At 52.0% G+C, this 23,986-nt stretch overlaps 1 protein-coding gene across 1 annotated transcript; it reads right to left on the bottom strand.

Annotated features, from left to right (window-relative positions):
* Window positions 1-1,790: 1,790 nt before the first annotated feature.
* On the bottom strand, window positions 1,791-12,167 carry ecsit (ECSIT signaling integrator; the record flags this gene model as incomplete). The annotated part of the gene is made up of 6 exons (XM_067977811.1): window positions 11,939-12,167; window positions 9,731-10,163; window positions 5,816-6,039; window positions 3,017-3,074; window positions 2,076-2,224; window positions 1,791-1,896 (listed from the first exon to the last, which is right to left on the bottom strand). Coding segments are annotated over exons 1-6 (1,093 nt in total), but the record flags the coding sequence as incomplete, so codon positions are not given.
* Window positions 12,168-23,986: the final 11,819 nt, after the last annotated feature.

The following is a 23,986-nucleotide window of genomic DNA, read 5'->3' as shown; positions in this document are numbered from 1 at the left end:
TGGAGTAGTTGAGGCGAACAGTGTAGATGGATTTAAGGGAGCACTGTGCACAGTTCTGGTCTCCATATACCTTGGTTAGACCACACTTGGAGCACTGTGCACAGTTCTGGTCTCCATATACCTTGGTTAGACCACACTTGGAGCACTGTGCACAGTTCTGGTCTCCATATACCTGGGTTAGACCACACTTGGAGCACTGTGCACAGTTCTGGTCTCCATATACCTTGGTTAGACCACACTTGGAGCGCTGTGCACAGTTCTGGTCTCCATATACCTTGGTTAGACCACACTTGGAGCACTGTGCACAGTTCTGGTCTCCATATACCTTGGTTAGACCACACTTGGAGCACTGTGCACAGTTCTGGTCTCCATATACCTTGGTTAGACCACACTTGGAGCACTGTGCACAGTTCTGGTCTCCATATACCTTGGTTAGACCACACTTGGAGCGCTGTGCACAGTTCTGGTCTCCATATACCTTGGTTAGACCACACTTGGAGCACTGTGCACAGTTCTGGTCTCCATATACCTTGGTTAGACCACACTTGGAGCACTGTGCACAGTTCTGGTCTCCATATACCTTGGTTAGACCACACTTGGAGCACTGTGCACAGTTCTGGTCTCCATATACCTTGGTTAGACCACACTTGGAGCACTGTGCACAGTTCTGGTCTCCATATACCTTGGTTAGACCACACTTGGAGCACTGTGCACAGTTCTGGTCTCCATATACCTTGGTTAGACCACACTTGGAGCACTGTGCACAGTTCTGGTCTCCATATACCTTGGTTAGACCACACTTGGAGCACTGTGCACAGTTCTGGTCTCCATATACCTTGGTTAGACCACACTTGGAGCACTGTGCACAGTTCTGGTCTCCATATACCTTGGTTAGACCACACTTGGAGCACTGTGCACAGTTCTGGTCTCCATATACCTTGGTTAGACCACACTTGGAGCACTGTGCACAGTTCTGGTCTCCATATACCTTGGTTAGACCACACTTGGAGCACTGTGCACAGTTCTGGTCTCCATATACCTGGGTTAGACCACACTTGGAGCACTGTGCACAGTTCTGGTCTCCATATACCTTGGTTAGACCACACTTGGAGCACTGTGCACAGTTCTGGTCTCCATATACCTGGGTTAGACCACACTTGGAGCACTGTGCACAGTTCTGGTCTCCATATTATAAACAGGATATAGAGGCACTGGAGATGGTGCAAAAAAGATTCACAAGGATGATACCAGAACTGAGAGGTTATAAACTATCAGGAAAGGCTGAACAGACTGGGGCTCTTTTCTCTGGAAAAGAGAAGACTGAGGGGTGACCTGATTGAGGTCTTTAAGATAATGAAAGGGTTCGACAGGGTAGACGTAGAGAAGATATTTCCACTTGTGGGGGGAGACCAGAACTCGGGGGCCATAAATATAAGATAGTCAGTAATAAATCCAATCGGGAATTCAGGAGAAACTTCTTTCCCCAGAGAGTGGTGAGAATGTGGAACTCGCTCCCACAAGGAGTAGTTGAGGTGAATAGTGTGGATGGATTTAAGGGGAAGCTGGATAAACACATGAGGGAGAAAGGAATAGAAGGATAGGGTGAGATGAAGTAGAGAGGTAAGAGCCTCGTGTGGAGCATAAACACCGGATAGACCTGTTGGGCCGAATGGCCTGTTTCTGTGCTGTACACTCCATGTAATTCTATGTGCCAATAAATGGCGGCCTCGCCCGCCTCCCGAGAGCGAACGACGTCACCGCGGAGGGAGGGGACCAGACGCGGCTCTTACCTTCGTCTACATCCAACTCGTCATCGTCTCCCAGGTCGCGGTCCAGGTCGAAGGTCAGCTCCATCGGGTAGGAGAGGCTGCGCTCGGGGTCGATCGTCTTCTCCGCCTGGGCATAGGGGACGAGGGCACAGTGAGAATTTCCCGTTTACACGCCGGGTGGGCGGGCTGTGCCCACCCTTTCACTGCTCGCTCAATCTCTTCCCCCTCCCACCTCCCCGCCCCCGAGATTGAGCAGCTCACGGGCCCCGGTCTGACCGGCCGACACGCGACTCCCCCTCCGCTCACCTTGGCTTCAGGGGGCAGGGGGTCGCTGCGCAGGATGTAGTATTGCACACAGGTCCTCCGCAGCCAGAGAGGGAAGGGGCCCTCGACAAACACGGGACGCTGTGGGTTGTGCTGGGCGAGGAGGTCTCGCTGGTCAGGGCTCTGGATACCTGGGGAGGGGAGGGGAGAGGTGGTTAGAACTCGAGCCGGGACGCTCCCTCGCCCGCCCGCCCCGAGCCGGGACGCTCACCCTCGCCCGCTCGCCCCGAGCCGGGACGCTCACCCTCGCTCGCTCTCCCCGAGCCGGGACGCTCGCTCTCCCCGAGCCGGACGCTCCCTCGCCCGCTCGCCCCGAGCCGGGTCGCTCCCTCGCCCGCCCGCCCCGAGCCGGGACGCTCACCCTCGCCCGCTCGCCCCGAGCCGGGACGCTCACCCTCGCCCGCTCGCCCCGAGCCGGGACGCTCACCCTCGCCCGCTCGCCCCGAGCCGGGACGCTCACCCTCGCCCGCTCGCCCCGAGCCGGGACGCTCACCCTCGCCCGCTCGCCCCGAGCCCGGACGCTCACCCTCGCCCGCTCTCCCCGAGCCGGGACGCTCCTCCCTCGCTCGCCCCGAGCCGGGACGCTCCCTCCCTCGCTCGCCCCGAGCCGGGACGCTCCCTCCCTCGCTCGCCCCGAGCCGGGACGCTCCCTCCCTCGCTCTCCCCGAGCCGGGACGCTCCCTCGCTCTCCCCGAGCCGGGACGCTCCCTCGCTCTCCCCGAGCCGGGACGCTCCCTCGCTCTCCCCGAGCCGGGACGCTCCCTCGCTCGCCCCGAGCCAGGCCTCACGCTCGCTCACACTTATATACACACCGGGCTGGACCACACACACACACACACACACACACACACACACACACACACACGAGCTGTGTACGCGGGTCCATGTCTGTCTGATACTGCTGGTCGATACCAAATACTCACCTACAACATGGGGAAGGTGCCTCTCACACCCGTCTGGTCCCAGTTCTGTGTGTGGCATCTGCAACAAGGTGATTTGATAGATATTAGAGGGGGGAAGAGCTGAGTCGGGGGGACGCGGGGGTCAAACCGGGGCCGAGGGGGGGACGCGGGGGTCAAACCGGGGCCGAGGGGGGACGCGGGGGTCAAACCGGGGCCGAGGGGGGGACGCGGGGGTCAAACCGGGGCCGAGGGGGGGACGCGGGGGTCAAACCGGGGCCGAGGGGGGGACGCGGGGGTCAAACCGGGGCCGAGGGGGGGACGCGGGGGTCAAACCGGGGCCGAGGGGGGGACGCGGGGGTCAAACCGGGGCCGAGGGGGGGACGCGGGGGTCAAACCGGGGCCGAGGGGGGGACGCGGGGGTCAAACCGGGGCCGAGGGGGGGACGCGGGGGTCAAACCGGGGCCGAGGGGGGGACGCGGGGGTCAAACCGGGGCCGAGGGGGGGACGCGGGGGTCAAACCGGGGCCGAGGGGGGGACGCGGGGGTCAAACCGGGGCCGAGGGGGGGACGCGGGGGTCAAACCGGGGCCGAGGGGGGGACGCGGGGGTCAAACCGGGGCCGAGGGGGGGACGCGGGGGTCAAACCGGGGCCGAGGGGGGGACGCGGGGGTCAAACCGGGGCCGAGGGGGGACGCGGGGGTCAAACCGGGGCCGAGGGGGGGACGCGGGGGTCAAACCGGGGCCGAGGGGGGACGCGGGGGTCAAACCGGGGCCGAGGGGGGGGACGCGGGGGTCAAACCGGGGCCGAGGGCGGGACGCGGGGGTCAAACCGGGGCCGAGGGCGGGACGCGGGGGTCGAACCGGGGCCGAGGGCGGGACGCGGGGGTCGAACCGGGGCCGAGGGGGGGACGCGGGGGTCGAACCGGGGCCGAGGGGGGGACGCGGGGGTCGAACCGGGGCCGAGGGGGGGACGCGGGGGTCGAACCGGGGCCGAGGGGGGGACGCGGGGGTCGAACCGGGGCCGAGGGGGGGACGCGGGGGTCGAACCGGGGCCGAGGGGGGACGCGGGGGTCGAACCGGGGCCGAGGGGGGGACGCGGGGGTCGAACCGGGGCCGAGGGGGGGACGCGGGGTCGAACCGGGGCCGAGGGGGGGACGCGGGGGTCGAACCGGGGCCGAGGGGGGGACGCGGGGGTCGAACCGGGGCCGAGGGGGGGACGCGGGGGTCGAACCGGGGCCGAGGGGGGGACGCGGGGGTCGAACCGGGGCCGAGGGGGGACGCGGGGGTCGAACCGGGGCCGAGGGGGGGACGCGGGGGTCGAACCGGGGCCGAGGGGGGGACGCGGGGGTCGAACCGGGGCCGAGGGGGGGACGCGGGGGTCGAACCGGGGCCGAGGGGGGGACGCGGGGGTCGAACCGGGGCCGAGGGGGGGACGCGGGGGTCGAACCGGGGCCGAGGGGGGGACGCGGGGGTCGAACCGGGGCCGAGGGGGGGACGCGGGGGTCGAACCGGGGCCGAGGGGGGGACGCGGGGGTCGAACCGGGGCCGAGGGGGGGACGCGGGGGTCGAACCGGGGCCGAGGGGGGGACGCTCGCGGGGGTCGAACCGGGGCCGAGGGGGGACGCGGGGGTCCAACCGGGGCCGAGGGGGGGACGCGGGGGTCCAACCGGGGCCGAGGGGGGGACGCGGGGGTCCAACCGGGGCCGAGGGGGGGACGCGGGGGTCCAACCGGGGCCGAGGGGGGGACGCGGGGGTCCAACCGGGGCCGAGGGGGGGACGCGGGGGTCCAACCGGGGCCGAGGGGGGACGCGGGGGTCCAACCGGGCCGAGGGGGGGACGCGGGGGTCCAACCGGGGCCGAGGGGGGGACGCGGGGGTCGAACCGGGGCCGAGGGGGGGACGCGGGGGTCGAACCGGGGCCGAGGGGGGGACGCGGGGGTCGAACCGGGGCCGAGGGGGGGACGCGGGGTCGAACCGGGGCCGAGGGGGGGACGCGGGGGTCGAACCGGGGCCGAGGGGGGGACGCGGGGGTCGAACCGGGGCCGAGGGGGGGACGCGGGGGTCGAACCGGGGCCGAGGGGGGGACGCGGGGGTCGAACCGGGGCCGAGGGGGGGGACGCGGGGGTCGAACCGGGGCCGAGGGGGGGACGCGGGGGTCGAACTAGGGGGGGGACGCGGGGGTCGAACCGGGGCCGAGGGGGGGACGCGGGGGTCGAACCGGGGCCGAGGGGGGGGGACGCGGGGGTCGAACCGGGGTCGAGGGGGGGACGCGGGGGTCGAACCGGGGCCGAGGGGGGGACGCGGGGGGTCGAACCGGGGCCGAGGGGGGGGACGCGGGGGTCGAACCGGGGCCGAGGGGGGGACGCGGGGGTCGAACCGGGGTCGAGGGGGGGACGCGGGGGTCGAACCGGGGTCGAGGGGGGGGACGCGGGGGTCGAACCGCGGTTGAACCTCTCCGAATTTCCGTTGACCCCATTACCCTCCGCCCCCCCCACCCCGAGGTTAATCCCCGCATCACAGCGACCGACGGACTGGCGGGCTCTCCGTGTGCTCAGACACCCCTCGCCCCCACCCCACGCCCACCCCTTCCCCGCAATCCCCCCGCCCCCTCCCCGGACAATCTCCGATCCCCACCCAAAGTCCCACCTCCCCATGGGGGGGGGGGGGGGCCGGATGAAGCGTGGCCCCCGGGCCATTCGACCGTGGGCGCCATCGCAACCCGGGGCCTGGCCCTCCGCTCCCCCCCACCATCGTGTTTCCCAGCAGGGGGTTGGTGGTGGAGTGACCCAGACTGTACGGCCTCTCTCCGTTCCCCGCCCTTACCTGGTAGACGGCGACTTCGCTGCTCAGGTCGGCCGCGATCCGACGGAGGCCGAGCCGGGCCAGCTCCAAGGGGTCCGGCGGGAGGGGCTCCGGGACGGGGTAAGGGTTGACGTTCCGAAAGCGAGGGAACCAATAGAGCAGCCGTTGGTACTTCCGCATGGGGTGGCTCTTGGCCCCGAAGATCTGGACCAGGAGGGCCTTTGTGGCGGTGTTCGGCAAGACCCCTGGGGGAGGGGAGGGGGAACGGACAAGAAGGAGACGTTGGAACAGGAGAGGCGAGAGTGGGCGTCCGGCGGGAGGGGGGTTCAGTGGAGAGGGAAGGCAAGGTCAGGCGGGACTGGGAATAAGTTCATCAGGAGGAGAAACTGGGTGCTGTGGAGGGAGGGAGGGAGAGGGGCGAGGGGAGAGGGAGAGAGGCGAGGGGAGAGGGAGAGAGACGAGGGAAAGAGAGAGAGAGAGAGACGAGGGAAAGAGAGAAAGAGAGAGAGAGGCGAGGGAAAGAGAGAGAGAGGCGAGGGAAAGAGAGAGAGAGAGAGGCGAGGGGAGAGAGAGAGAGGCGAGGGGAGAGAGAGAGACAGAGGCGAGGGGAGAGGGAGAGAGGCGAGGGGAGAGGGAGAGAGGCGAGGGGGGAGGGAGAGAGGCGAGGGGGGAGGGAGAGAGGCGAGGGGGGAGGGAGAGAGGCGAGGGGGGAGGGAGAGAGGCGAGGGGGGAGGGAGAGAGGCGAGGGGGGAGGGAGAGAGGCGAGGGGGGAGGGAGAGAGGCGAGGGGAGAGGGAGAGAGGCGAGGGGAGAGGGAGAGAGGCGAGGGGAGAGGGAGAGAGGCGAGGGGAGAGGGAGAGAGGCGAGGGGAGAGGGAGAGAGGCGAGGGGAGAGGGAGAGAGGCGAGGGGAGAGGGAGAGAGGCGAGGGGAGAGGGAGAGAGGCGAGGGGAGAGGGAGAGAGGCGAGGGGAGAGGGAGAGAGGCGAGGGGAGAGGGAGAGAGGCGAGGGGAGAGGGAGAGAGGCGAGGGGAGAGGGAGAGAGGCGAGGGGAGAGGGAGAGAGGCGAGGGGAGAGGGAGAGAGGCGAGGGGAGAGGGAGAGAGGCGAGGGGAGAGAGAGAGAGAGGCGAGGAGAGAGAGAGAGGCGAGGGGAGAGAGAGAGGCGAGGGGAGAGAGAGAGAGAGGCGAGGGGAGAGAGAGAGAGAGGCGAGGGGAGAGAGAGAGAGAGGCGAGGGGAGAGAGAGAGAGAGGCGAGGGGAGAGAGAGAGAGAGGCGAGGGGAGAGAGAGAGAGAGGCGAGGGGAGAGAGAGAGAGAGGCGAGGGGAGAGAGAGAGAGAGGCGAGGGGAGAGAGAGAGAGAGACGAGGGGAGAGAGAGAGAGAGGCGAGGGGAGAGAGAGAGAGAGGCGAGGGGAGAGAGAGAGAGAGGCGAGGGGAGAGAGAGAGAGAGGCGAGGGAAAGAGAAAGAGAGAGAGAGAGAGAGAGGCGAGGGGAGAGAGAGAGAGAGAGAGAGAGAGAGACGAGGGAAAGAGAGAGAGAATGGGAAAGGGAAAGAGAGAGAGAGAGAGAGAGAAAGAGAGGGAAGAAAGAGAGACTTGTCGTGAACAGCCCCTTTCACCATCTCAGGACGTCCCAAAACGTTTCAAAACCAATGAATGACTTTTTGAAGTTTGGTCACTGTTGTAATGTGGGAGATGTCTCTGGACTGGGACAGGTTAAACCTGGGGAACGATTCCAAGTTAACCCAGGATTTCAGATCAACAGACAGGGACAGAGGGGAATGGATCGGGTCGATGGGGGGAGAGAGTGTGAGGGATCGGGTCGATGGGGGGAGAGAGAGTGTGAGGGATCGGGTCGATGGGGGGAGAGAGAGTGTGAGGGATCGGGTCGATGAGGGGAGAGAGTGTGAGGGATCGGGTCGATGGGGGGAGAGAGTGTGAGGGATCGGGTCGATGGGGGGAGAGAGTGTGAGGGATCGGGTCGATGGGGGGAGAGAGTGTGAGGGATCGGGTCGATGGGGGGAGAGAGTGTGAGGGATCGGGTCGATGAGGGGGGAGAGTGTGAGGGATCGGGTCGATGAGGGGAGAGAGTGTGAGGGATCGGGTCGATGAGGGGAGAGAGTGTGAGGGATCGGGTCGATGGGGGGAGAGAGTGTGAGGGATCGGGTCGATGGGGGGAGAGAGTGTGAGGGATCGGGTCGATGGGGGGAGAGAGTGTGAGGGATCGGGTCGATGGGGGGAGAGAGTGTGAGGGATCGGGTCGATGGGGGGAGAGAGTGTGAGGGATCGGGTCGATGAGGGGAGAGAGTGTGAGGGATCGGGTCGATGAGGGGAGAGAGTGTGAGGGACCGGGTCGATGAGGGGAGAGAGTGTGAGGGATCGGGTCGATGAGGGGAGAGAGAGTGAGGGATCGGGTCGATGGGGGGAGAGAGTGTGAGGGATCGGGTCGATGGGGGGAGAGAGTGTGAGGGATCGGGTCGATGGGGGGAGAGAGTGTGAGGGATCGGGTCGATGGGGGGAGAGAGTGTGAGGGATCGGGTCGATGAGGGGAGAGAGTGTGAGGGATCGGGTCGATGAGGGGAGAGAGTGTGAGGGATCGGGTCGATGGGGGGAGAGAGTGTGAGGGATCGGGTCGATGGGGGGAGAGAGTGTGAGGGATCGGGTCGATGGGGGGAGAGAGTGTGAGGGATCGGGTCGATGGGGGGAGAGAGTGTGAGGGATCGGGTCGATGGGGGGAGAGAGTGTGAGGGATCGGGTCGATGGGGGGAGAGAGTGTGAGGGATCGGGTCGATGGGGGGAGAGAGTGTGAGGGATCGGGTCGATGGGGGGAGAGAGTGTGAGGGATCGGGTCGATGAGGGGAGAGAGTGTGAGGGATCGGGTCGATGGGGGGAGAGAGTGTGAGGGATCGGGTCGATGAGGGGAGAGAGTGTGAGGGATCGGGTCGATGAGGGGAGAGAGTGTGAGGGATCGGGTCGATGAGGGGAGAGAGTGTGAGGGATCGGGTCGATGGGGGGAGAGAGTGTGAGGGATCGGGTCGATGAGGGGAGAGAGTGTGAGGGATCGGGTCGATGGGGGGAGAGAGTGTGAGGGATCGGGTCGATGGGGGGGAGAGAGTGTGAGGGATCGGGTCGATGGGGGGAGAGAGTGTGAGGGATCGGGTCGATGGGGGGAGAGAGTGTGAGGGATCGGGTCAATGAGGGGAGAGAGTGTGAGGGATCGGGTCGATGGGGGGAGAGAGTGTGAGGGATCGGGTCGATGAGGGGAGAGAGTGTGAGGGATCGGGTCGATGAGGGGAGAGAGTGTGAGGGATCGGGTCGATGGGGGGAGAGAGTGTGAGGGATCGGGTCGATGGGGGGAGAGAGTGTGAGGGATCGGGTCGATGAGGGGAGAGAGTGTGAGGGATCGGGTCGATGGGGGGAGAGAGTGTGAGGGATCGGGTCGATGAGGGGAGAGAGTGTGAGGGATCGGGTCGATGGAGGGAGAGAGTGTGAGGGATCGGGTCGATGAGGGGAGAGAGTGTGAGGGATCGGGTCGATGGGGGGAGAGAGTGTGAGGGATCGGGTCGATGGGGGGAGAGAGTGTGAGGGATCGGGTCGATGAGGGGAGAGAGTGTGAGGGATCGGGTCGATGGGGGGAGAGAGTGTGAGGGATCGGGTCGATGGGGGGAGAGAGTGTGAGGGATCGGGTCGATGGGGGGAGAGAGTGTGAGGGATCGGGTCGATGGGGGGAGAGAGTGTGAGGGATCGGGTCGATGGGGGGAGAGAGTGTGAGGGATCGGGTCGATGAGGGGAGAGAGTGTGAGGGATTGGGTCCATTTGGCCTTCACTCGATGCGGGGGGAGAACGAGGGACGCGGGACGAGGGACGCGGGACGAGGGACGAGGGACGAGGGACGAGGGACGCGGGACGCGGGACGCGGGACGAGGGACGGGCTCCACTGACCGTAATTCTCCATCTGCTCCAGGACCTGAACCGCGCACTCCTGCTGCCTGGGGTAATGGTTGAACATCCGTTGAATGTAATTCCGAGGCACAAACACCTCCTTGGGGAAGACGTCGAGCAGGTTGTTGTAGACGGCGAGCTCGCGCTCCACCCCGAACTCCGGCATCTTGCGCAGGGCCGTGTAGATGAACTCCACGTGGCCACGGCGCCTGACGTCGCGCCCGCGGAAGGTGCGCAGGACGCGGTCGAAGGTGGGCTTGCCCCGCGGGCCGCCGAGCGCCTTCTCGAACAGGTCCTCGTACGTCACCAGGGGTCCCTGGCTCTCCCGCCCGCCAGGCTCCTTCTCCGCCCCCCCGCCGTCGGGGAAGGGGGCCGGGGGTCCTGCGCCGATCCTGGCGCTGGCGTGGAGCCTCGCGGAGAGGTTCGCACCGGTCTGGAAGAGGAGGAAGAGGACGATCGCCAATCAATGAGGGTCAACGGGGCTGGTGAACACCACCACTCCCCCACCCAGAAATCCCGACAGGATCCACAACTCCACTCCCAGGGTCAGGTGCAGGGTTAGATACAGAGTAAAGCTCCCTCTACACTGTCCCATCAAACACTCCCAGGGTCAGGTACAGGGTGAGATACAGAGTAAAGCTCCCTCTACACTGTCCCATCAAACACTCCCAGGGCAGGTACAGGGTTAGATACAGAGTAATGCTCCCTCTACACTGTCCCATCAAACACTCCCAGGGCAGGTACAGGGTTAGATACAGAGTAAAGCTCCCTCTACACTGTCCCATCAAACACTCCCAGGGTCAGGTACAGGGTTAGATACAGAGTAAAGCTCCCTCCACACTGTCCCATCAAACACTCCCAGGGCAGGTACAGGGTTAGATACAGAGTAAAGCTCCCTCTACACTGTCCCGTCAAACACTCCCAGGGCAGGTACAGGGTTAGATACAGAGTAAAGCTCCCTCTACACTGTCCCATCAAACACTCCCAGGGCAGGTACAGGGTTAGATACAGAGTAAAGCTCCCTCCACACTGTCCCATCAAACACTCCCAGGGCAGGTACAGGGTTAGATACAGAGTAAAGCTCCCTCCACACTGTCCCATCAAACACTCCCAGGGCAGGTACAGGGTTAGATACAGAGTAAAGCTCCCTCTACACTGTCCCATCAAACACTCCCAGGGCAGGTACAGGGTTAGATACAGAGTAAAGCTCCCTCTACACTGTCCCATCAAACACTCCAGGGCAGGTACAGGGTTAGATACAGAGTAAAGCTCCCTCGACACTGTCCCATCAAACACTCCCAGGGTCAGGTACAGGGTTAGATACAGAGTAAAGCTCCCTCTACACTGTCCCATCAAACACTCCCAGGGCAGATACAGGGTTAGATACAGAGTAAAGCTCCCTCTACACTGTCCCATCAAACACTCCCAGGGCAGGTACAGGGTTAGATACAGAGTAAAGCTCCCTCTACACTGTCCCATCAAACACTCCCAGGGCAGGTACAGGGTTAGATACAGAGGAAAGCTCCCTCTACACTGTCCCATCAAACACTCCCAGGGCAGGTACAGGGTGAGATACAGAGTAAAGCTCCCTCTACACTGTCCCATCAAACACTCCCAGGGCAGGTACAGGGTTAGATACAGAGTAAAGCTCCCACTACACTGTCCCATCAAACACTCCCAGGGCAGGTACAGGGTTAGATACAGAGTAAAGCTCCCACTACACTGTCCCATCAAACACTCCCAGGGCAGGTACAGGGTTAGATACAGAGTAAAGCTCCCTCTACACTGTCCCATCAAACACTCCCAGGGCAGGTACAGGGTTAGATACAGAGTAAAGCTCCCTTCTACACTGTCCCATCAAACACTCCCAGGGCAGGTACAGGGTTAGATACAGAGTAAAGCTCCCTCTACACTGTCCCATCAAACACTCCTGCAAACCTCTGCCTTTGGTGCAGTCGAGGCCATCTCTCAAAGGGCAGCGTCTGAATCAGAATGCACCTGCTCCCCCGCCCTCCCACTGTCCCCCCATCAGAGACAGGAGGAGCCCAGAGCCCTCCCCCCGTCATACCCCATCAACCAGGGACCTGCCCTCCCCTCTCCTCCGTTACCCCCATCCCCTCCCCGCCAATCCGCAGGGTCCCTGTGGTGTTCTCTCCCCCCGCTGCAGGACAGAGCACTCAGCACAGGGCCGTTCCTGCCTCAACCCACCTGCCAGGCGGCCAGCGTCCCCCAGGACGCTCCCAGTCTCAACACAGAAGCGGACGGACGTCGGCAGGCCGCGGACCAAGGGCCCAGGCCTCGCTCCAGAACGCAGCGTCCCGCACAGATCATTCCCTCAATCGCAGGAGGCCTAAGAGAGGGGAAAAGGGGGAAAGCAGGGGTCAGGAGGGTTCACACGGAGATAGGGCGAGGGTCCGGAGAGCGAGACCACTCCCCCCGAACAGGGCAGGACAGAAAATACCCGTCACGCGACCGCTCGCCCCCTCCCCGAATTAAACAACATTCAATCAATCAATAAAACTCAAAGTGCCAATATTTAGAATGGGATTCCTGTATGTAAACAGTTCCCTGTCACGATTTCTATAATTGCACTCATTCGCACCCAAACTCACTCACTCACTCTCTGATTACACACAGAGCTCTCTCTATAACAGATATTATATATAATTCCACACTCAGTCCCTATTCCCTCACTCTCACTCTCTGATTACACACAGAGCTCTCTCTATAACAGATATTATATATAATTCCACACTCAGTCCTATTCCCTCACTCTCACTCTCTGATTACACACAGAGCTCTCTCTATAACAGATATTATATATAATTCCACACTCAGTCCCTATTCCCTCACTCTCACTCTCTGATTACACACAGAGCTCTCTCTATAACAGATATTATATATAATTCCACACTCAGTCCCTATTCCCTCACTCTCACTCTCTGATTACACACAGAGCTCTCTCTATAACAGATATTATATATAATTCCACACTCAGTCCCTATTCCCTCACTCTCACTCTCTGATTACACACAGAGCTCTCTCTATAACAGATATTATATATAATTCCACACTCAGTCCCTATTCCCTCACTCTCTCTCTCTGATTACACACAGAGCTCTCTCTATAACAGATATTATATATAATTCCACACTCAGTCCCTATTCACTCACTCACTCTCTGATTACACACAGAGCTCTCTCTATAACAGATATTATATATAATTCCACACTCAGTCCCTATTCACTCACTCTCTCTCTGATTACACACAGAGCTCTCTCTATAACAGATATTATATATAATTCCACACTCAGTCCCTATTCCCTCACTCTCTCTCTGATTACACACAGAGCTCTCTCCATAACAGATATTCTATATAATTCCACACTCAGTCCCTATTCCCTCACTCTCTCTCTGATTACACACAGAGCTCTCTCTATAACAGATATTATATATAATTCCACACTCAGTCCCTATTCCCTCACTCTCACTCTCTGATTACACACAGAGCTCTCTCTATAACAGATATTATATATAATTCCACACTCAGTCCCTATTCCCTCACTCTCTCACTCTGATTACACACAGAGCTCTCTCTATAACAGATATTATATATAATTCCACACTCAGTCCCTATTCCCTCACTCTCTCTCTCTGATTACACACAGAGCTCTCTCTATAACAGATATTATATATAATTCCACACTCAGTCCCTATTCCCTCACTCTCACTCTCTGATTACACACAGAGCTCTCTCTATAACAGATATTATATATAATTCCACACTCAGTCCCTATTCCCTCACTCTCTCTCTCTGATCACACACAGAGCTCTCTCTATAACAGATATTATATATAATTCCACACTCAGTCCCTATTCCCTCTCTCACTCTCTGATTACACACAAAGCTCTCTCTATAACAGATATTATATATAATTCCACACTCAGTCCCTATTCCCTCACTCTCTCTCTGATTACACACAGAGCTCTCTCTATAACAGATATTATATATAATTCCACACTCAGTCCCTATTCCCTCACTCACTCTCTCTGATTACACACAGAGCTCTCTCTATAACAGATATTATATATAATTCCACACTCAGTCCCTATTCCCTCACTCTCTCACTCTCTGATTACACACAGAGCTCTCTCTATAACAGATATTATATATAATTCCACACTCAGTCCCTATTCCCTCACTCTCTCTCTGATTACACACAGAGCTCTCTCTATAACAGATATTATATATAATTCCACACTCAGTCCCTATTCCCTCACTCTCTCTCTCTGATTACACACAGAGCTCTCTCTATAACAGATATTATATATAATTCCACACTCAGTCCCTATTCCCTCACTCTCACTCTCTCTGATTACACACAGAGCTCTCTCTATAACAGATATTATATATAATTCCACACTCAGTCCCTATTCCCTCACTCTCTCTCTCTGATTACACACAGAGCTCTCTCTATAACAGATATTATATATAATTCCACACTCAGTCCCTATTCCCTCACTCTCACTCTCTGATTACACACAGAGCTCTCTCTATAACAGATATTATATATAATTCCACACTCAGTCCCTATTCCCTCACTCACTCTCTGATCACACACAGAGCTCTCTCTATAACAGATATTATATATAATTCCACACTCAGTCCCTATTCCCTCACTCTCTCTCTCTGATTACACACAGAGCTCTCTCTATAACAGATATTATATATAATTCCACACTCAGTCCCTATTCCCTCACTCTCACTCTCTGATTACACACAGAGCTCTCTCTATAACAGATATTATATATAATTCCACACTCAGTCCCTATTCCCTCACTCTCACTCTCTGATTACACACAGAGCTCTCTCTATAACAGATATTATATATAATTCCACACTCAGTCCCTATTCCCTCACTCTCTCTCTGATTACACACAGAGCTCTCTCTATAACAGATATTATATATAATTCCACACTCAGTCCCTATTCCCTCACTCTCACTCTCTGATTACACACAGAGCTCTCTCTATAACAGATATTATATATAATTCCACACTCAGTCCCTATTCCCTCACTCTCACTCTCTGATTACACACAGAGCTCTCTCTATAACAGATATTATATATAATTCCACACTCAGTCCCTATTCCCTCACTCTCACTCTCTGATTACACACAGAGCTCTCTCTATAACAGATATTATATGTAATTCCACACTCAGTCCCTATTCCCTCACTCACTCTCTGATTACACACAGAGCTCTCTCTATAACAGATATTATATATAATTCCACACTCAGTCCCTATTCCCTCACTCACTCTCTGATAACACACAGAGCTCTCTCGATATCAGATATTATATATAATTCCACACTCAGTCCCTATTCCCTCACTCTCTCTCTGATTACACACAGAGCTCTCTCTATAACAGATATTATATATAATTCCACACTCAGTCCCTATTCCCTCACTCTCTCTCTCTGATTACACACAGAGCTCTCTCTATAACAGATATTATATATAATTCCACACTCAGTCCCTATTCCCTCACTCTCTCACTCTCTGATTACACACAGAGCTCTCTCTATAACAGATATTATATATAATTCCACACTCAGTCCCTATTCACTCACTCTCTCTCTGATTACACACAGAGCTCTCTCTATAACAGATATTATATATAATTCCACACTCAGTCCCTATTCCCTCACTCTCTCTCTGATTACACACAGAGCTCTCTCTACAACAGATATTATATATAATTCCACACTCAGTCCCTATTCCCTCACTCTCACTCTCTGATTACACACAGAGCTCTCTCTATAACAGATATTATATATAATTCCACACTCAGTCCCTATTCCCTCACTCTCTCTCTCTGATTACACACAGAGCTCTCTCTATAACAGATATTATATATAATTCCACACTCAGTCCCTATTCCCTCACTCTCACTCTCTGATTGCACACAGAGCTCTCTCTGTAACAGATATTATATATAATTCCACACTCAGTCCCTATTCCCTCACTCTCACTCTCTGATTACACACAGAGCTCTCTCTATAACAGATATTATATATAATTCCACACTCAGTCCCTATTCCCTCACTCACTCTCTGATTACACACAGAGCTCTCTCTATAACAGATATTATATATAATTCCACACTCAGTCCCTATTCCCTCACTCTCTCTCTCTGATGACACACAGAGCTCTCTCTATAACAGATATTATATATAATTCCACACTCAGTCCCTATTCCCTCACTCTCACTCTCTGATTACACACAGAGCTCTCTCTATAACAGATATTATATATAATTCCACACTCAGTCCCTATTCCCTCACTCTCTGATTACACACAGAGCTCTCTCTATAACAGATATTATATATAATTCCACACTCAGTCCCTATTCCCTCACTCTCACTCTCTGATTACACACAGAGCTCTCTCTATAACAGATATTATATATAATTCCACACTCAGTCCCTATTCCCTCACTCTCTCTCTCTGATTACACACAGAGCTCTCTCTATAACAGATATTATATATAATTCCACACTCAGTCCCTATTCCCTCACTCTCTCACTCTCTGATTACACACAGAGCTCTCTCTATAACAGATATTATATATAATTCCACACTCAGTCCCTATTCCCTCACTCTCACTCTCTGATCACACACAGAGCTCTCTCTATAACAGATATTATATATAATTCCACACTCAGTCCCTATTCCCTCACTCTCTCTCTCTGATTACACACAGAGCTCTCTCTATAACAGATATTATATATAATTCCACACTCAGTCCCTATTCCCTCACTCTCTCTCTCTGATTACACACAGAGCTCTCTCTATAACAGATATTATATATAATTCCACACTCAGTCCCTATTCCCTCACTCTCACTCTCTGATTACACACAGAGCTCTCTCTATAACAGATATTATATATAATTCCACACTCAGTCCCTATTCCCTCACTCTCTCTCTGATTACACACAGAGCTCTCTCTATAACAGATATTATATATAATTCCACACTCAGTCCCTATTCCCTCACTCTCTCACTCTCTGATTACACACAGAGCTCTCTCTATAACAGATATTATATATAATTCCACACTCAGTCCCTATTCCCTCACTCACTCTCTGATTACACACAGAGCTCTCTCTATAACAGATATTATATATAATTCCACACTCAGTCCCTATTCCCTCACTCACTCTCTGATTACACACAGAGCTCTCTCTATAACAGATATTATATATAATTCCACACTCAGTCCCTATTCCCTCACTCACTCTCTGATGACACACAGAGCTCTCTCTATAACAGATATTATATATAATTCCACACTCAGTCCCTATTCCCTCACTCACTCTCTGATTACACACAGAGCTCTCTCTATAACAGATATTATATATAATTCCACACTCAGTCCCTATTCCCTCACTCACTCTCTGATGACACACAGAGCTCTCTCTATAACAGATATTATATATAATTCCACACTCAGTCCCTGTTCCCTCACTCTCTCTCTGATTACACACAGAGCTCTCTCTATAACAGATATTATATATAATTCCACACTCAGTCCCTATTCCCTCACTCTCACTCTCTGATTACACACAGAGCTCTCTCTATAACAGATATTATATATAATTCCACACTCAGTCCCTATTCCCTCACTCACTCTCTGATTACACACAGAGCTCTCTCTATAACAGATATTATATATAATTCCACACTCAGTCCCTATTCCCTCACTCTCTCTCTCTGATTACACACAGAGCTCTCTCTATAACAGATATTATATATAATTCCACACTCAGTCCCTATTCCCTCACTCTCACTCTCTGATTACACACAGAGCTCTCTCTATAACAGATATTATATATAATTCCACACTCAGTCCCTATTCCCTCACTCTCACTCTCTGATTACACACAGAGCTCTCTCTATAACAGATATTATATATAATTCCACACTCAGTCCCTATTCCCTCACTCACTCTCACTCTCTGATTGCACACAGAGCTCTCTCTATAACAGATATTATATATAATTCCACACTCAGTCCCTATTCCCTCACTCTCTCTCTCTGATTACACACAGAGCTCTCTCTATAACAGATATTATATATAATTCCACACTCAGTCCCTATTCCCTCACTCACTCTCTGATTACACACAGAGCTCTCTCTATAACAGATATTATATATAATTCCACACTCAGTCCCTATTCCCTCACTCTCACTCTCTGATTACACACAGAGCTCTCTCTATAACAGATATTATATATAATTCCACACTCAGTCCCTATTCCCTCACTCTCTCTCTCTGATTACACACAGAGCTCTCTCTATAACAGATATTATATATAATTCCACACTCAGTCCCTATTCCCTCACTCTCACTCTCTGATTACACACAGAGCTCTCTCTATAACAGATATTATATATAATTCCACACTCAGTCCCTATTCCCTCACTCTCTCTCTCTGATTACACACAGAGCTCTCTCTATAACAGATATTATATATAATTCCACACTCAGTCCCTATTCCCTCACTCTCACTCTCTGATTACACACAGAGCTCTCTCTATAACAGATATTATATATAATTCCACACTCAGTCCCTATTCCCTCACTCTCACTCTCTCTGATTACACACAGAGCTCTCTCTATAACAGATATTATATATAATTCCACACTCAGTCCCTATTCCCTCACTCTCACTCTCTGATTACACACAGAGCTCTCTCTATAACAGATATTATATATAATTCCACACTCAGTCCCTATTCCCTCACTCTCACTCTCTGATTACACACAGAGCTCTCTCTATAACAGATATTATATATAATTCCACACTCAGTCCCTATTCCCTCACTCTCTCTCTCTGATTACACACAGAGCTCTCTCTATAACAGATATTATATATAATTCCACACTCAGTCCCTATTCCCTCACTCTCTCTGATTACACACAGAGCTCTCTCTATAACAGATATTATATATAATTCCACACTCAGTCCCTATTCCCTCACTCTCACTCTCTGATTACACACAGAGCTCTCTCTATAACAGATATTATATATAATTCCACACTCAGTCCCTATTCCCTCACTCTCTCTCTCTGATTACACACAGAGCTCTCTCTATAACAGATATTATATATAATTCCACACTCAGTCCCTATTCCCTCACTCTCACTCTCTGATCACACACAGAGCTCTCTCTATAACAGATATTATATATAATTCCACACTCAGTCCCTATTCCCTCACTCTCTCTCTCTGATTACACACAGAGCTCTCTCTATAACAGATATTATATATAATTCCACACTCAGTCCCTATTCCCTCACTCTCTCTCTCTGATTACACACAGAGCTCTCTCTATAACAGATATTATATATAATTCCACACTCAGTCCCTATTCCCTCTCTCACTCTCTGATTACACACAGAGCTCTCTCTATAACAGATATTATATATAATTCCACACTCAGTCCCTATTCCCTCACTCTCTCTCTCTGATTACACACAGAGCTCTCTCTATAACAGATATTATATATAATTCCACACTCAGTCCCTATTCCCTCCCTCACTCTCTGATTACACACAGAGCTCTCTCTATAACAGATATTATATATAATTCCACACTCAGTCCCTATTCCCTCACTCTCTCTCTCTGATTACACACAGAGCTCTCTCTATAACAGATATTATATATAATTCCACACTCAGTCCCTATTCCCTCACTCTCTCACTCTCTGATTACACACAGAGCTCTCTCTATAACAGATATTATATATAATTCCACACTCAGTCCCTATTCACTCACTCTCTCTCTGATTACACACAGAGCTCTCTCTATAACAGATATTATATATAATTCCACACTCAGTCCCTATTCCCTCACTCTCTCTCTGATTACACACAGAGCTCTCTCTACAACAGATATTATATATAATTCCACACTCAGTCCCTATTCCCTCACTCTCACTCTCTGATTACACACAGAGCTCTCTCTATAACAGATATTATATATAATTCCACACTCAGTCCCTATTCCCTCACTCTCTCTCTCTGATTACACACAGAGCTCTCTCTATAACAGATATTATATATAATTCCACACTCAGTCCCTATTCCCTCACTCTCACTCTCTGATTGCACACAGAGCTCTCTCTATAACAGATATTATATATAATTCCACACTCAGTCCCTATTCCCTCACTCTCACTCTCTGATTACACACAGAGCTCTCTCTATAACAGATATTATATATAATTCCACACTCAGTCCCTATTCCCTCACTCACTCTCTGATTACACACAGAGCTCTCTCTATAACAGATATTATATATAATTCCACACTCAGTCCCTATTCCCTCACTCTCTCTCTCTGATGACACACAGAGCTCTCTCTATAACAGATATTATATATAATTCCACACTCAGTCCCTATTCCCTCACTCTCACTCTCTGATTACACACAGAGCTCTCTCTATAACAGATATTATATATAATTCCACACTCAGTCCCTATTCCCTCACTCTCTGATTACACACAGAGCTCTCTCTATAACAGATATTATATATAATTCCACACTCAGTCCCTATTCCCTCACTCTCACTCTCTGATTACACACAGAGCTCTCTCTATAACAGATATTATATATAATTCCACACTCAGTCCCTATTCCCTCACTCTCTCACTCTCTGATTACACACAGAGCTCTCTCTATAACAGATATTATATATAATTCCACACTCAGTCCCTATTCCCTCACTCTCACTCTCTGATCACACACAGAGCTCTCTCTATAACAGATATTATATATAATTCCACACTCAGTCCCTATTCCCTCACTCTCTCTCTGATTACACACAGAGCTCTCTCTATAACAGATATTATATATAATTCCACACTCAGTCCCTATTCCCTCACTCACTCTCTGATTACACACAGAGCTCTCTCTATAACAGATATTATATATAATTCCACACTCAGTCCCTATTCCCTCACTCTCACTCTCTGATTACACACAGAGCTCTCTCTATAACAGATATTATATATAATTCCACACTCAGTCCCTATTCCCTCACTCTCACTCTCTGATTACACACAGAGCTCTCTCTATAACAGATATTATATATAATTCCACACTCAGTCCCTATTCCCTCACTCTCACTCTCTCTGATTACACACAGAGCTCTCTCTACAACAGATATTATATATAATTCCACACTCAGTCCCTATTCCCTCACTCTCTCTGATTACACACAGAGCTCTCTCTATAACAGATATTATATATAATTCCACACTCAGTCCCTATTCCCTCACTCTCTCTCTCTGATTACACACAGAGCTCTCTCTATAACAGATATTATATATAATTCCACACTCAGTCCCTATTCCCTCACTCTCTCTCTCTGATTACACACAGAGCTCTCTCTATAACAGATATTATATATAATTCCACACTCAGTCCCTATTCCCTCACTCTCTCTCTCTCTGATTACACACAGAGCTCTCTCTATAACAGATATTATATATAATTCCACACTCAGTCCCTATTCCCTCACTCTCTCACTCTCTGATTACACACAGAGCTCTCTCTATAACAGATATTATATATAATTCCACACTCAGTCCCTATTCCCTCACTCTCTCTCTCTGATTACACACAGAGCTCTCTCTATAACAGATATTATATATAATTCCACACTCAGTCCCTATTCCCTCACTCTCTCACTCTGATTACACACAGAGCTCTCTCTATAACAGATATTATATAAAATTCCACACTCAGTCCCTATTCCCTCACTCTCACTCTCTCTGATTACACACACAGCTCTCTCTATAACAGATATTATATATAATTCCACACTCAGTCCCTATTCCCTCACTCTCACTCTCTGATTACACACAGAGCTCTCTCTATAACAGATATTATATATAATTCCACACTCAGTCCCTATTCCCTCACTCTCTCTCTGATTACACACAGAGCTCTCTCTATAACAGATATTATATATAATTCCACACTCAGTCCCTATTCCCTCACTCTCACTCTCTGATTACACACAGAGCTCTCTCTATAACAGATATTATATATAATTCCACACTCAGTCCCTATTCCCTCACTCACTCTCTCTGATTACACACAGAGCTCTCTCTATAACAGATATTATATATAATTCCACACTCAGTCCCTATTCCCTCACTCTCTCTCTCTGATTACACACAGAGCTCTCTCTATAACAGATATTATATATAATTCCACACTCAGTCCCTATTCCCTCACTCTCTCTGATTACACACAGAGCTCTCTCTATAACAGATATTATATATAATTCCGCACTCAGTCCCTATTCCCTCACTCTCACTCTCTGATTACACACAGAGCTCTCTCTATAACAGATATTATATATAATTCCACACTCAGTCCCTATTCCCTCACTCTCACTCTCTGATTACACACAGAGCTCTCTCTATAACAGATATTATATATAATTCCACACTCAGTCCCTATTCCCTCACTCTCTCTCTCTCTCTGATTACACACAGAGCTCTCTCTATAACAGATATTATATATAATTCCACACTCAGTCCCTATTCCCTCACTCACTCTCTGATTACACACAGAGCTCTCTCGCTAACAGATATTATATATAATTCCACACTCAGTCCCTATTCCCTCACTCTCTCTCTCTGATTACACACAGAGCTCTCTCTATAACAGATATTATATATAATTCCACACTCAGTCCCTATTCCCTCACTCACTCTCTCTGATTACACACAGAGCTCTCTCTATAACAGATATTATATATAATTCCACACTCAGTCCCTATTCCCTCACTCTCACTCTCTCTGATTACACACAGAGCTCTCTCTATAACAGATATTATATATAATTCCACACTCAGTCCCTATTCCCTCACTCTCACTCTCTGATTACACACAGAGCTCTCTCTATAACAGATATTATATATAATTCCACACTCAGTCCCTATTCCCTCTCTCTCTCTCTCTGATTACACACAGAGCTCTCTCTATAACAGATATTATATATAATTCCACACTCAGTCCCTATTCCCTCACTCTCTCTCTGATTACACACAGAGCTCTCTCTATAACAGATATTATATATAATTCCACACTCAGTCCCTATTCCCTCACTCTCTCTCTCTGATTACACACAGAGCTCTCTCTATAACAGATATTATATATAATTCCACACTCAGTCCCTATTCCCTCACTCTCTCTCTCTGATTACACACAGAGCTCTCTCTATAACAGATATTATATATAATTCCACACTCAGTCCCTATTCCCTCACTCTCTCTCTGATTACACACAGAGCTCTCTCTATAACAGATATTATATATAATTCCACACTCAGTCCCTATTCCCTCACTCACTCTCTGATTACACACAGAGCTCTCTCTATAACAGATATTATATATAATTCCACACTCAGTCCCTATTCCCTCACTCTCTCTCTCTGATTACACACAGAGCTCTCTCTATAACAGATATTATATATAATTCCACACTCAGTCCCTATTCCCTCACTCTCTCTCTCTGATTACACACAGAGCTCTCTCTATAACAGATATTATATATAATTCCACACTCAGTCCCTATTCCCTCACTCTCACTCTCTGATTACACACAGAGCTCTCTCTATAACAGATATTATATATAATTCCACACTCAGTCCCTATTCCCTCACTCTCACTCTCTGATTACACACAGAGCTCTCTCTATAACAGATATTATATATAATTCCACACTCAGTCCCTATTCCCTCACTCTCTCTCTCTGATTACACACAGAGCTCTCTCTATAACAGATATTATATATAATTCCACACTCAGTCCCTATTCCCTCACTCTCACTCTCTGATTACACACAGAGCTCTCTCTATAACAGATATTATATATAATTCCACACTCAGTCCCTATTCCCTCACTCTCACTCTCTGATTACACACAGAGCTCTCTCTATAACAGATATTATATATAATTCCACACTCAGTCCCTATTCCCTCACTCTCTCTCTCTCTGATTACACACAGAGCTCTCTCTATAACAGATATTATATATAATTCCACACTCAGTCCCTATTCCCTCACTCACTCTCTGATTACACACAGAGCTCTCTCTATAACAGATATTATATATAATTCCACACTCAGTCCCTATTCCCTCACTCTCTCTCTGATTACACACAGAGCA

The sequence above is a fragment of the Heptranchias perlo genome, unplaced genomic scaffold (genome assembly GCF_035084215.1).
Source record: "Heptranchias perlo isolate sHepPer1 unplaced genomic scaffold, sHepPer1.hap1 HAP1_SCAFFOLD_1794, whole genome shotgun sequence".
NCBI lineage: Eukaryota > Metazoa > Chordata > Chondrichthyes > Hexanchiformes > Hexanchidae > Heptranchias > Heptranchias perlo.
The sequence above is the reverse complement of the archived record's forward strand: the minus strand, read 5'-3'. Positions and strand labels throughout refer to the sequence as shown.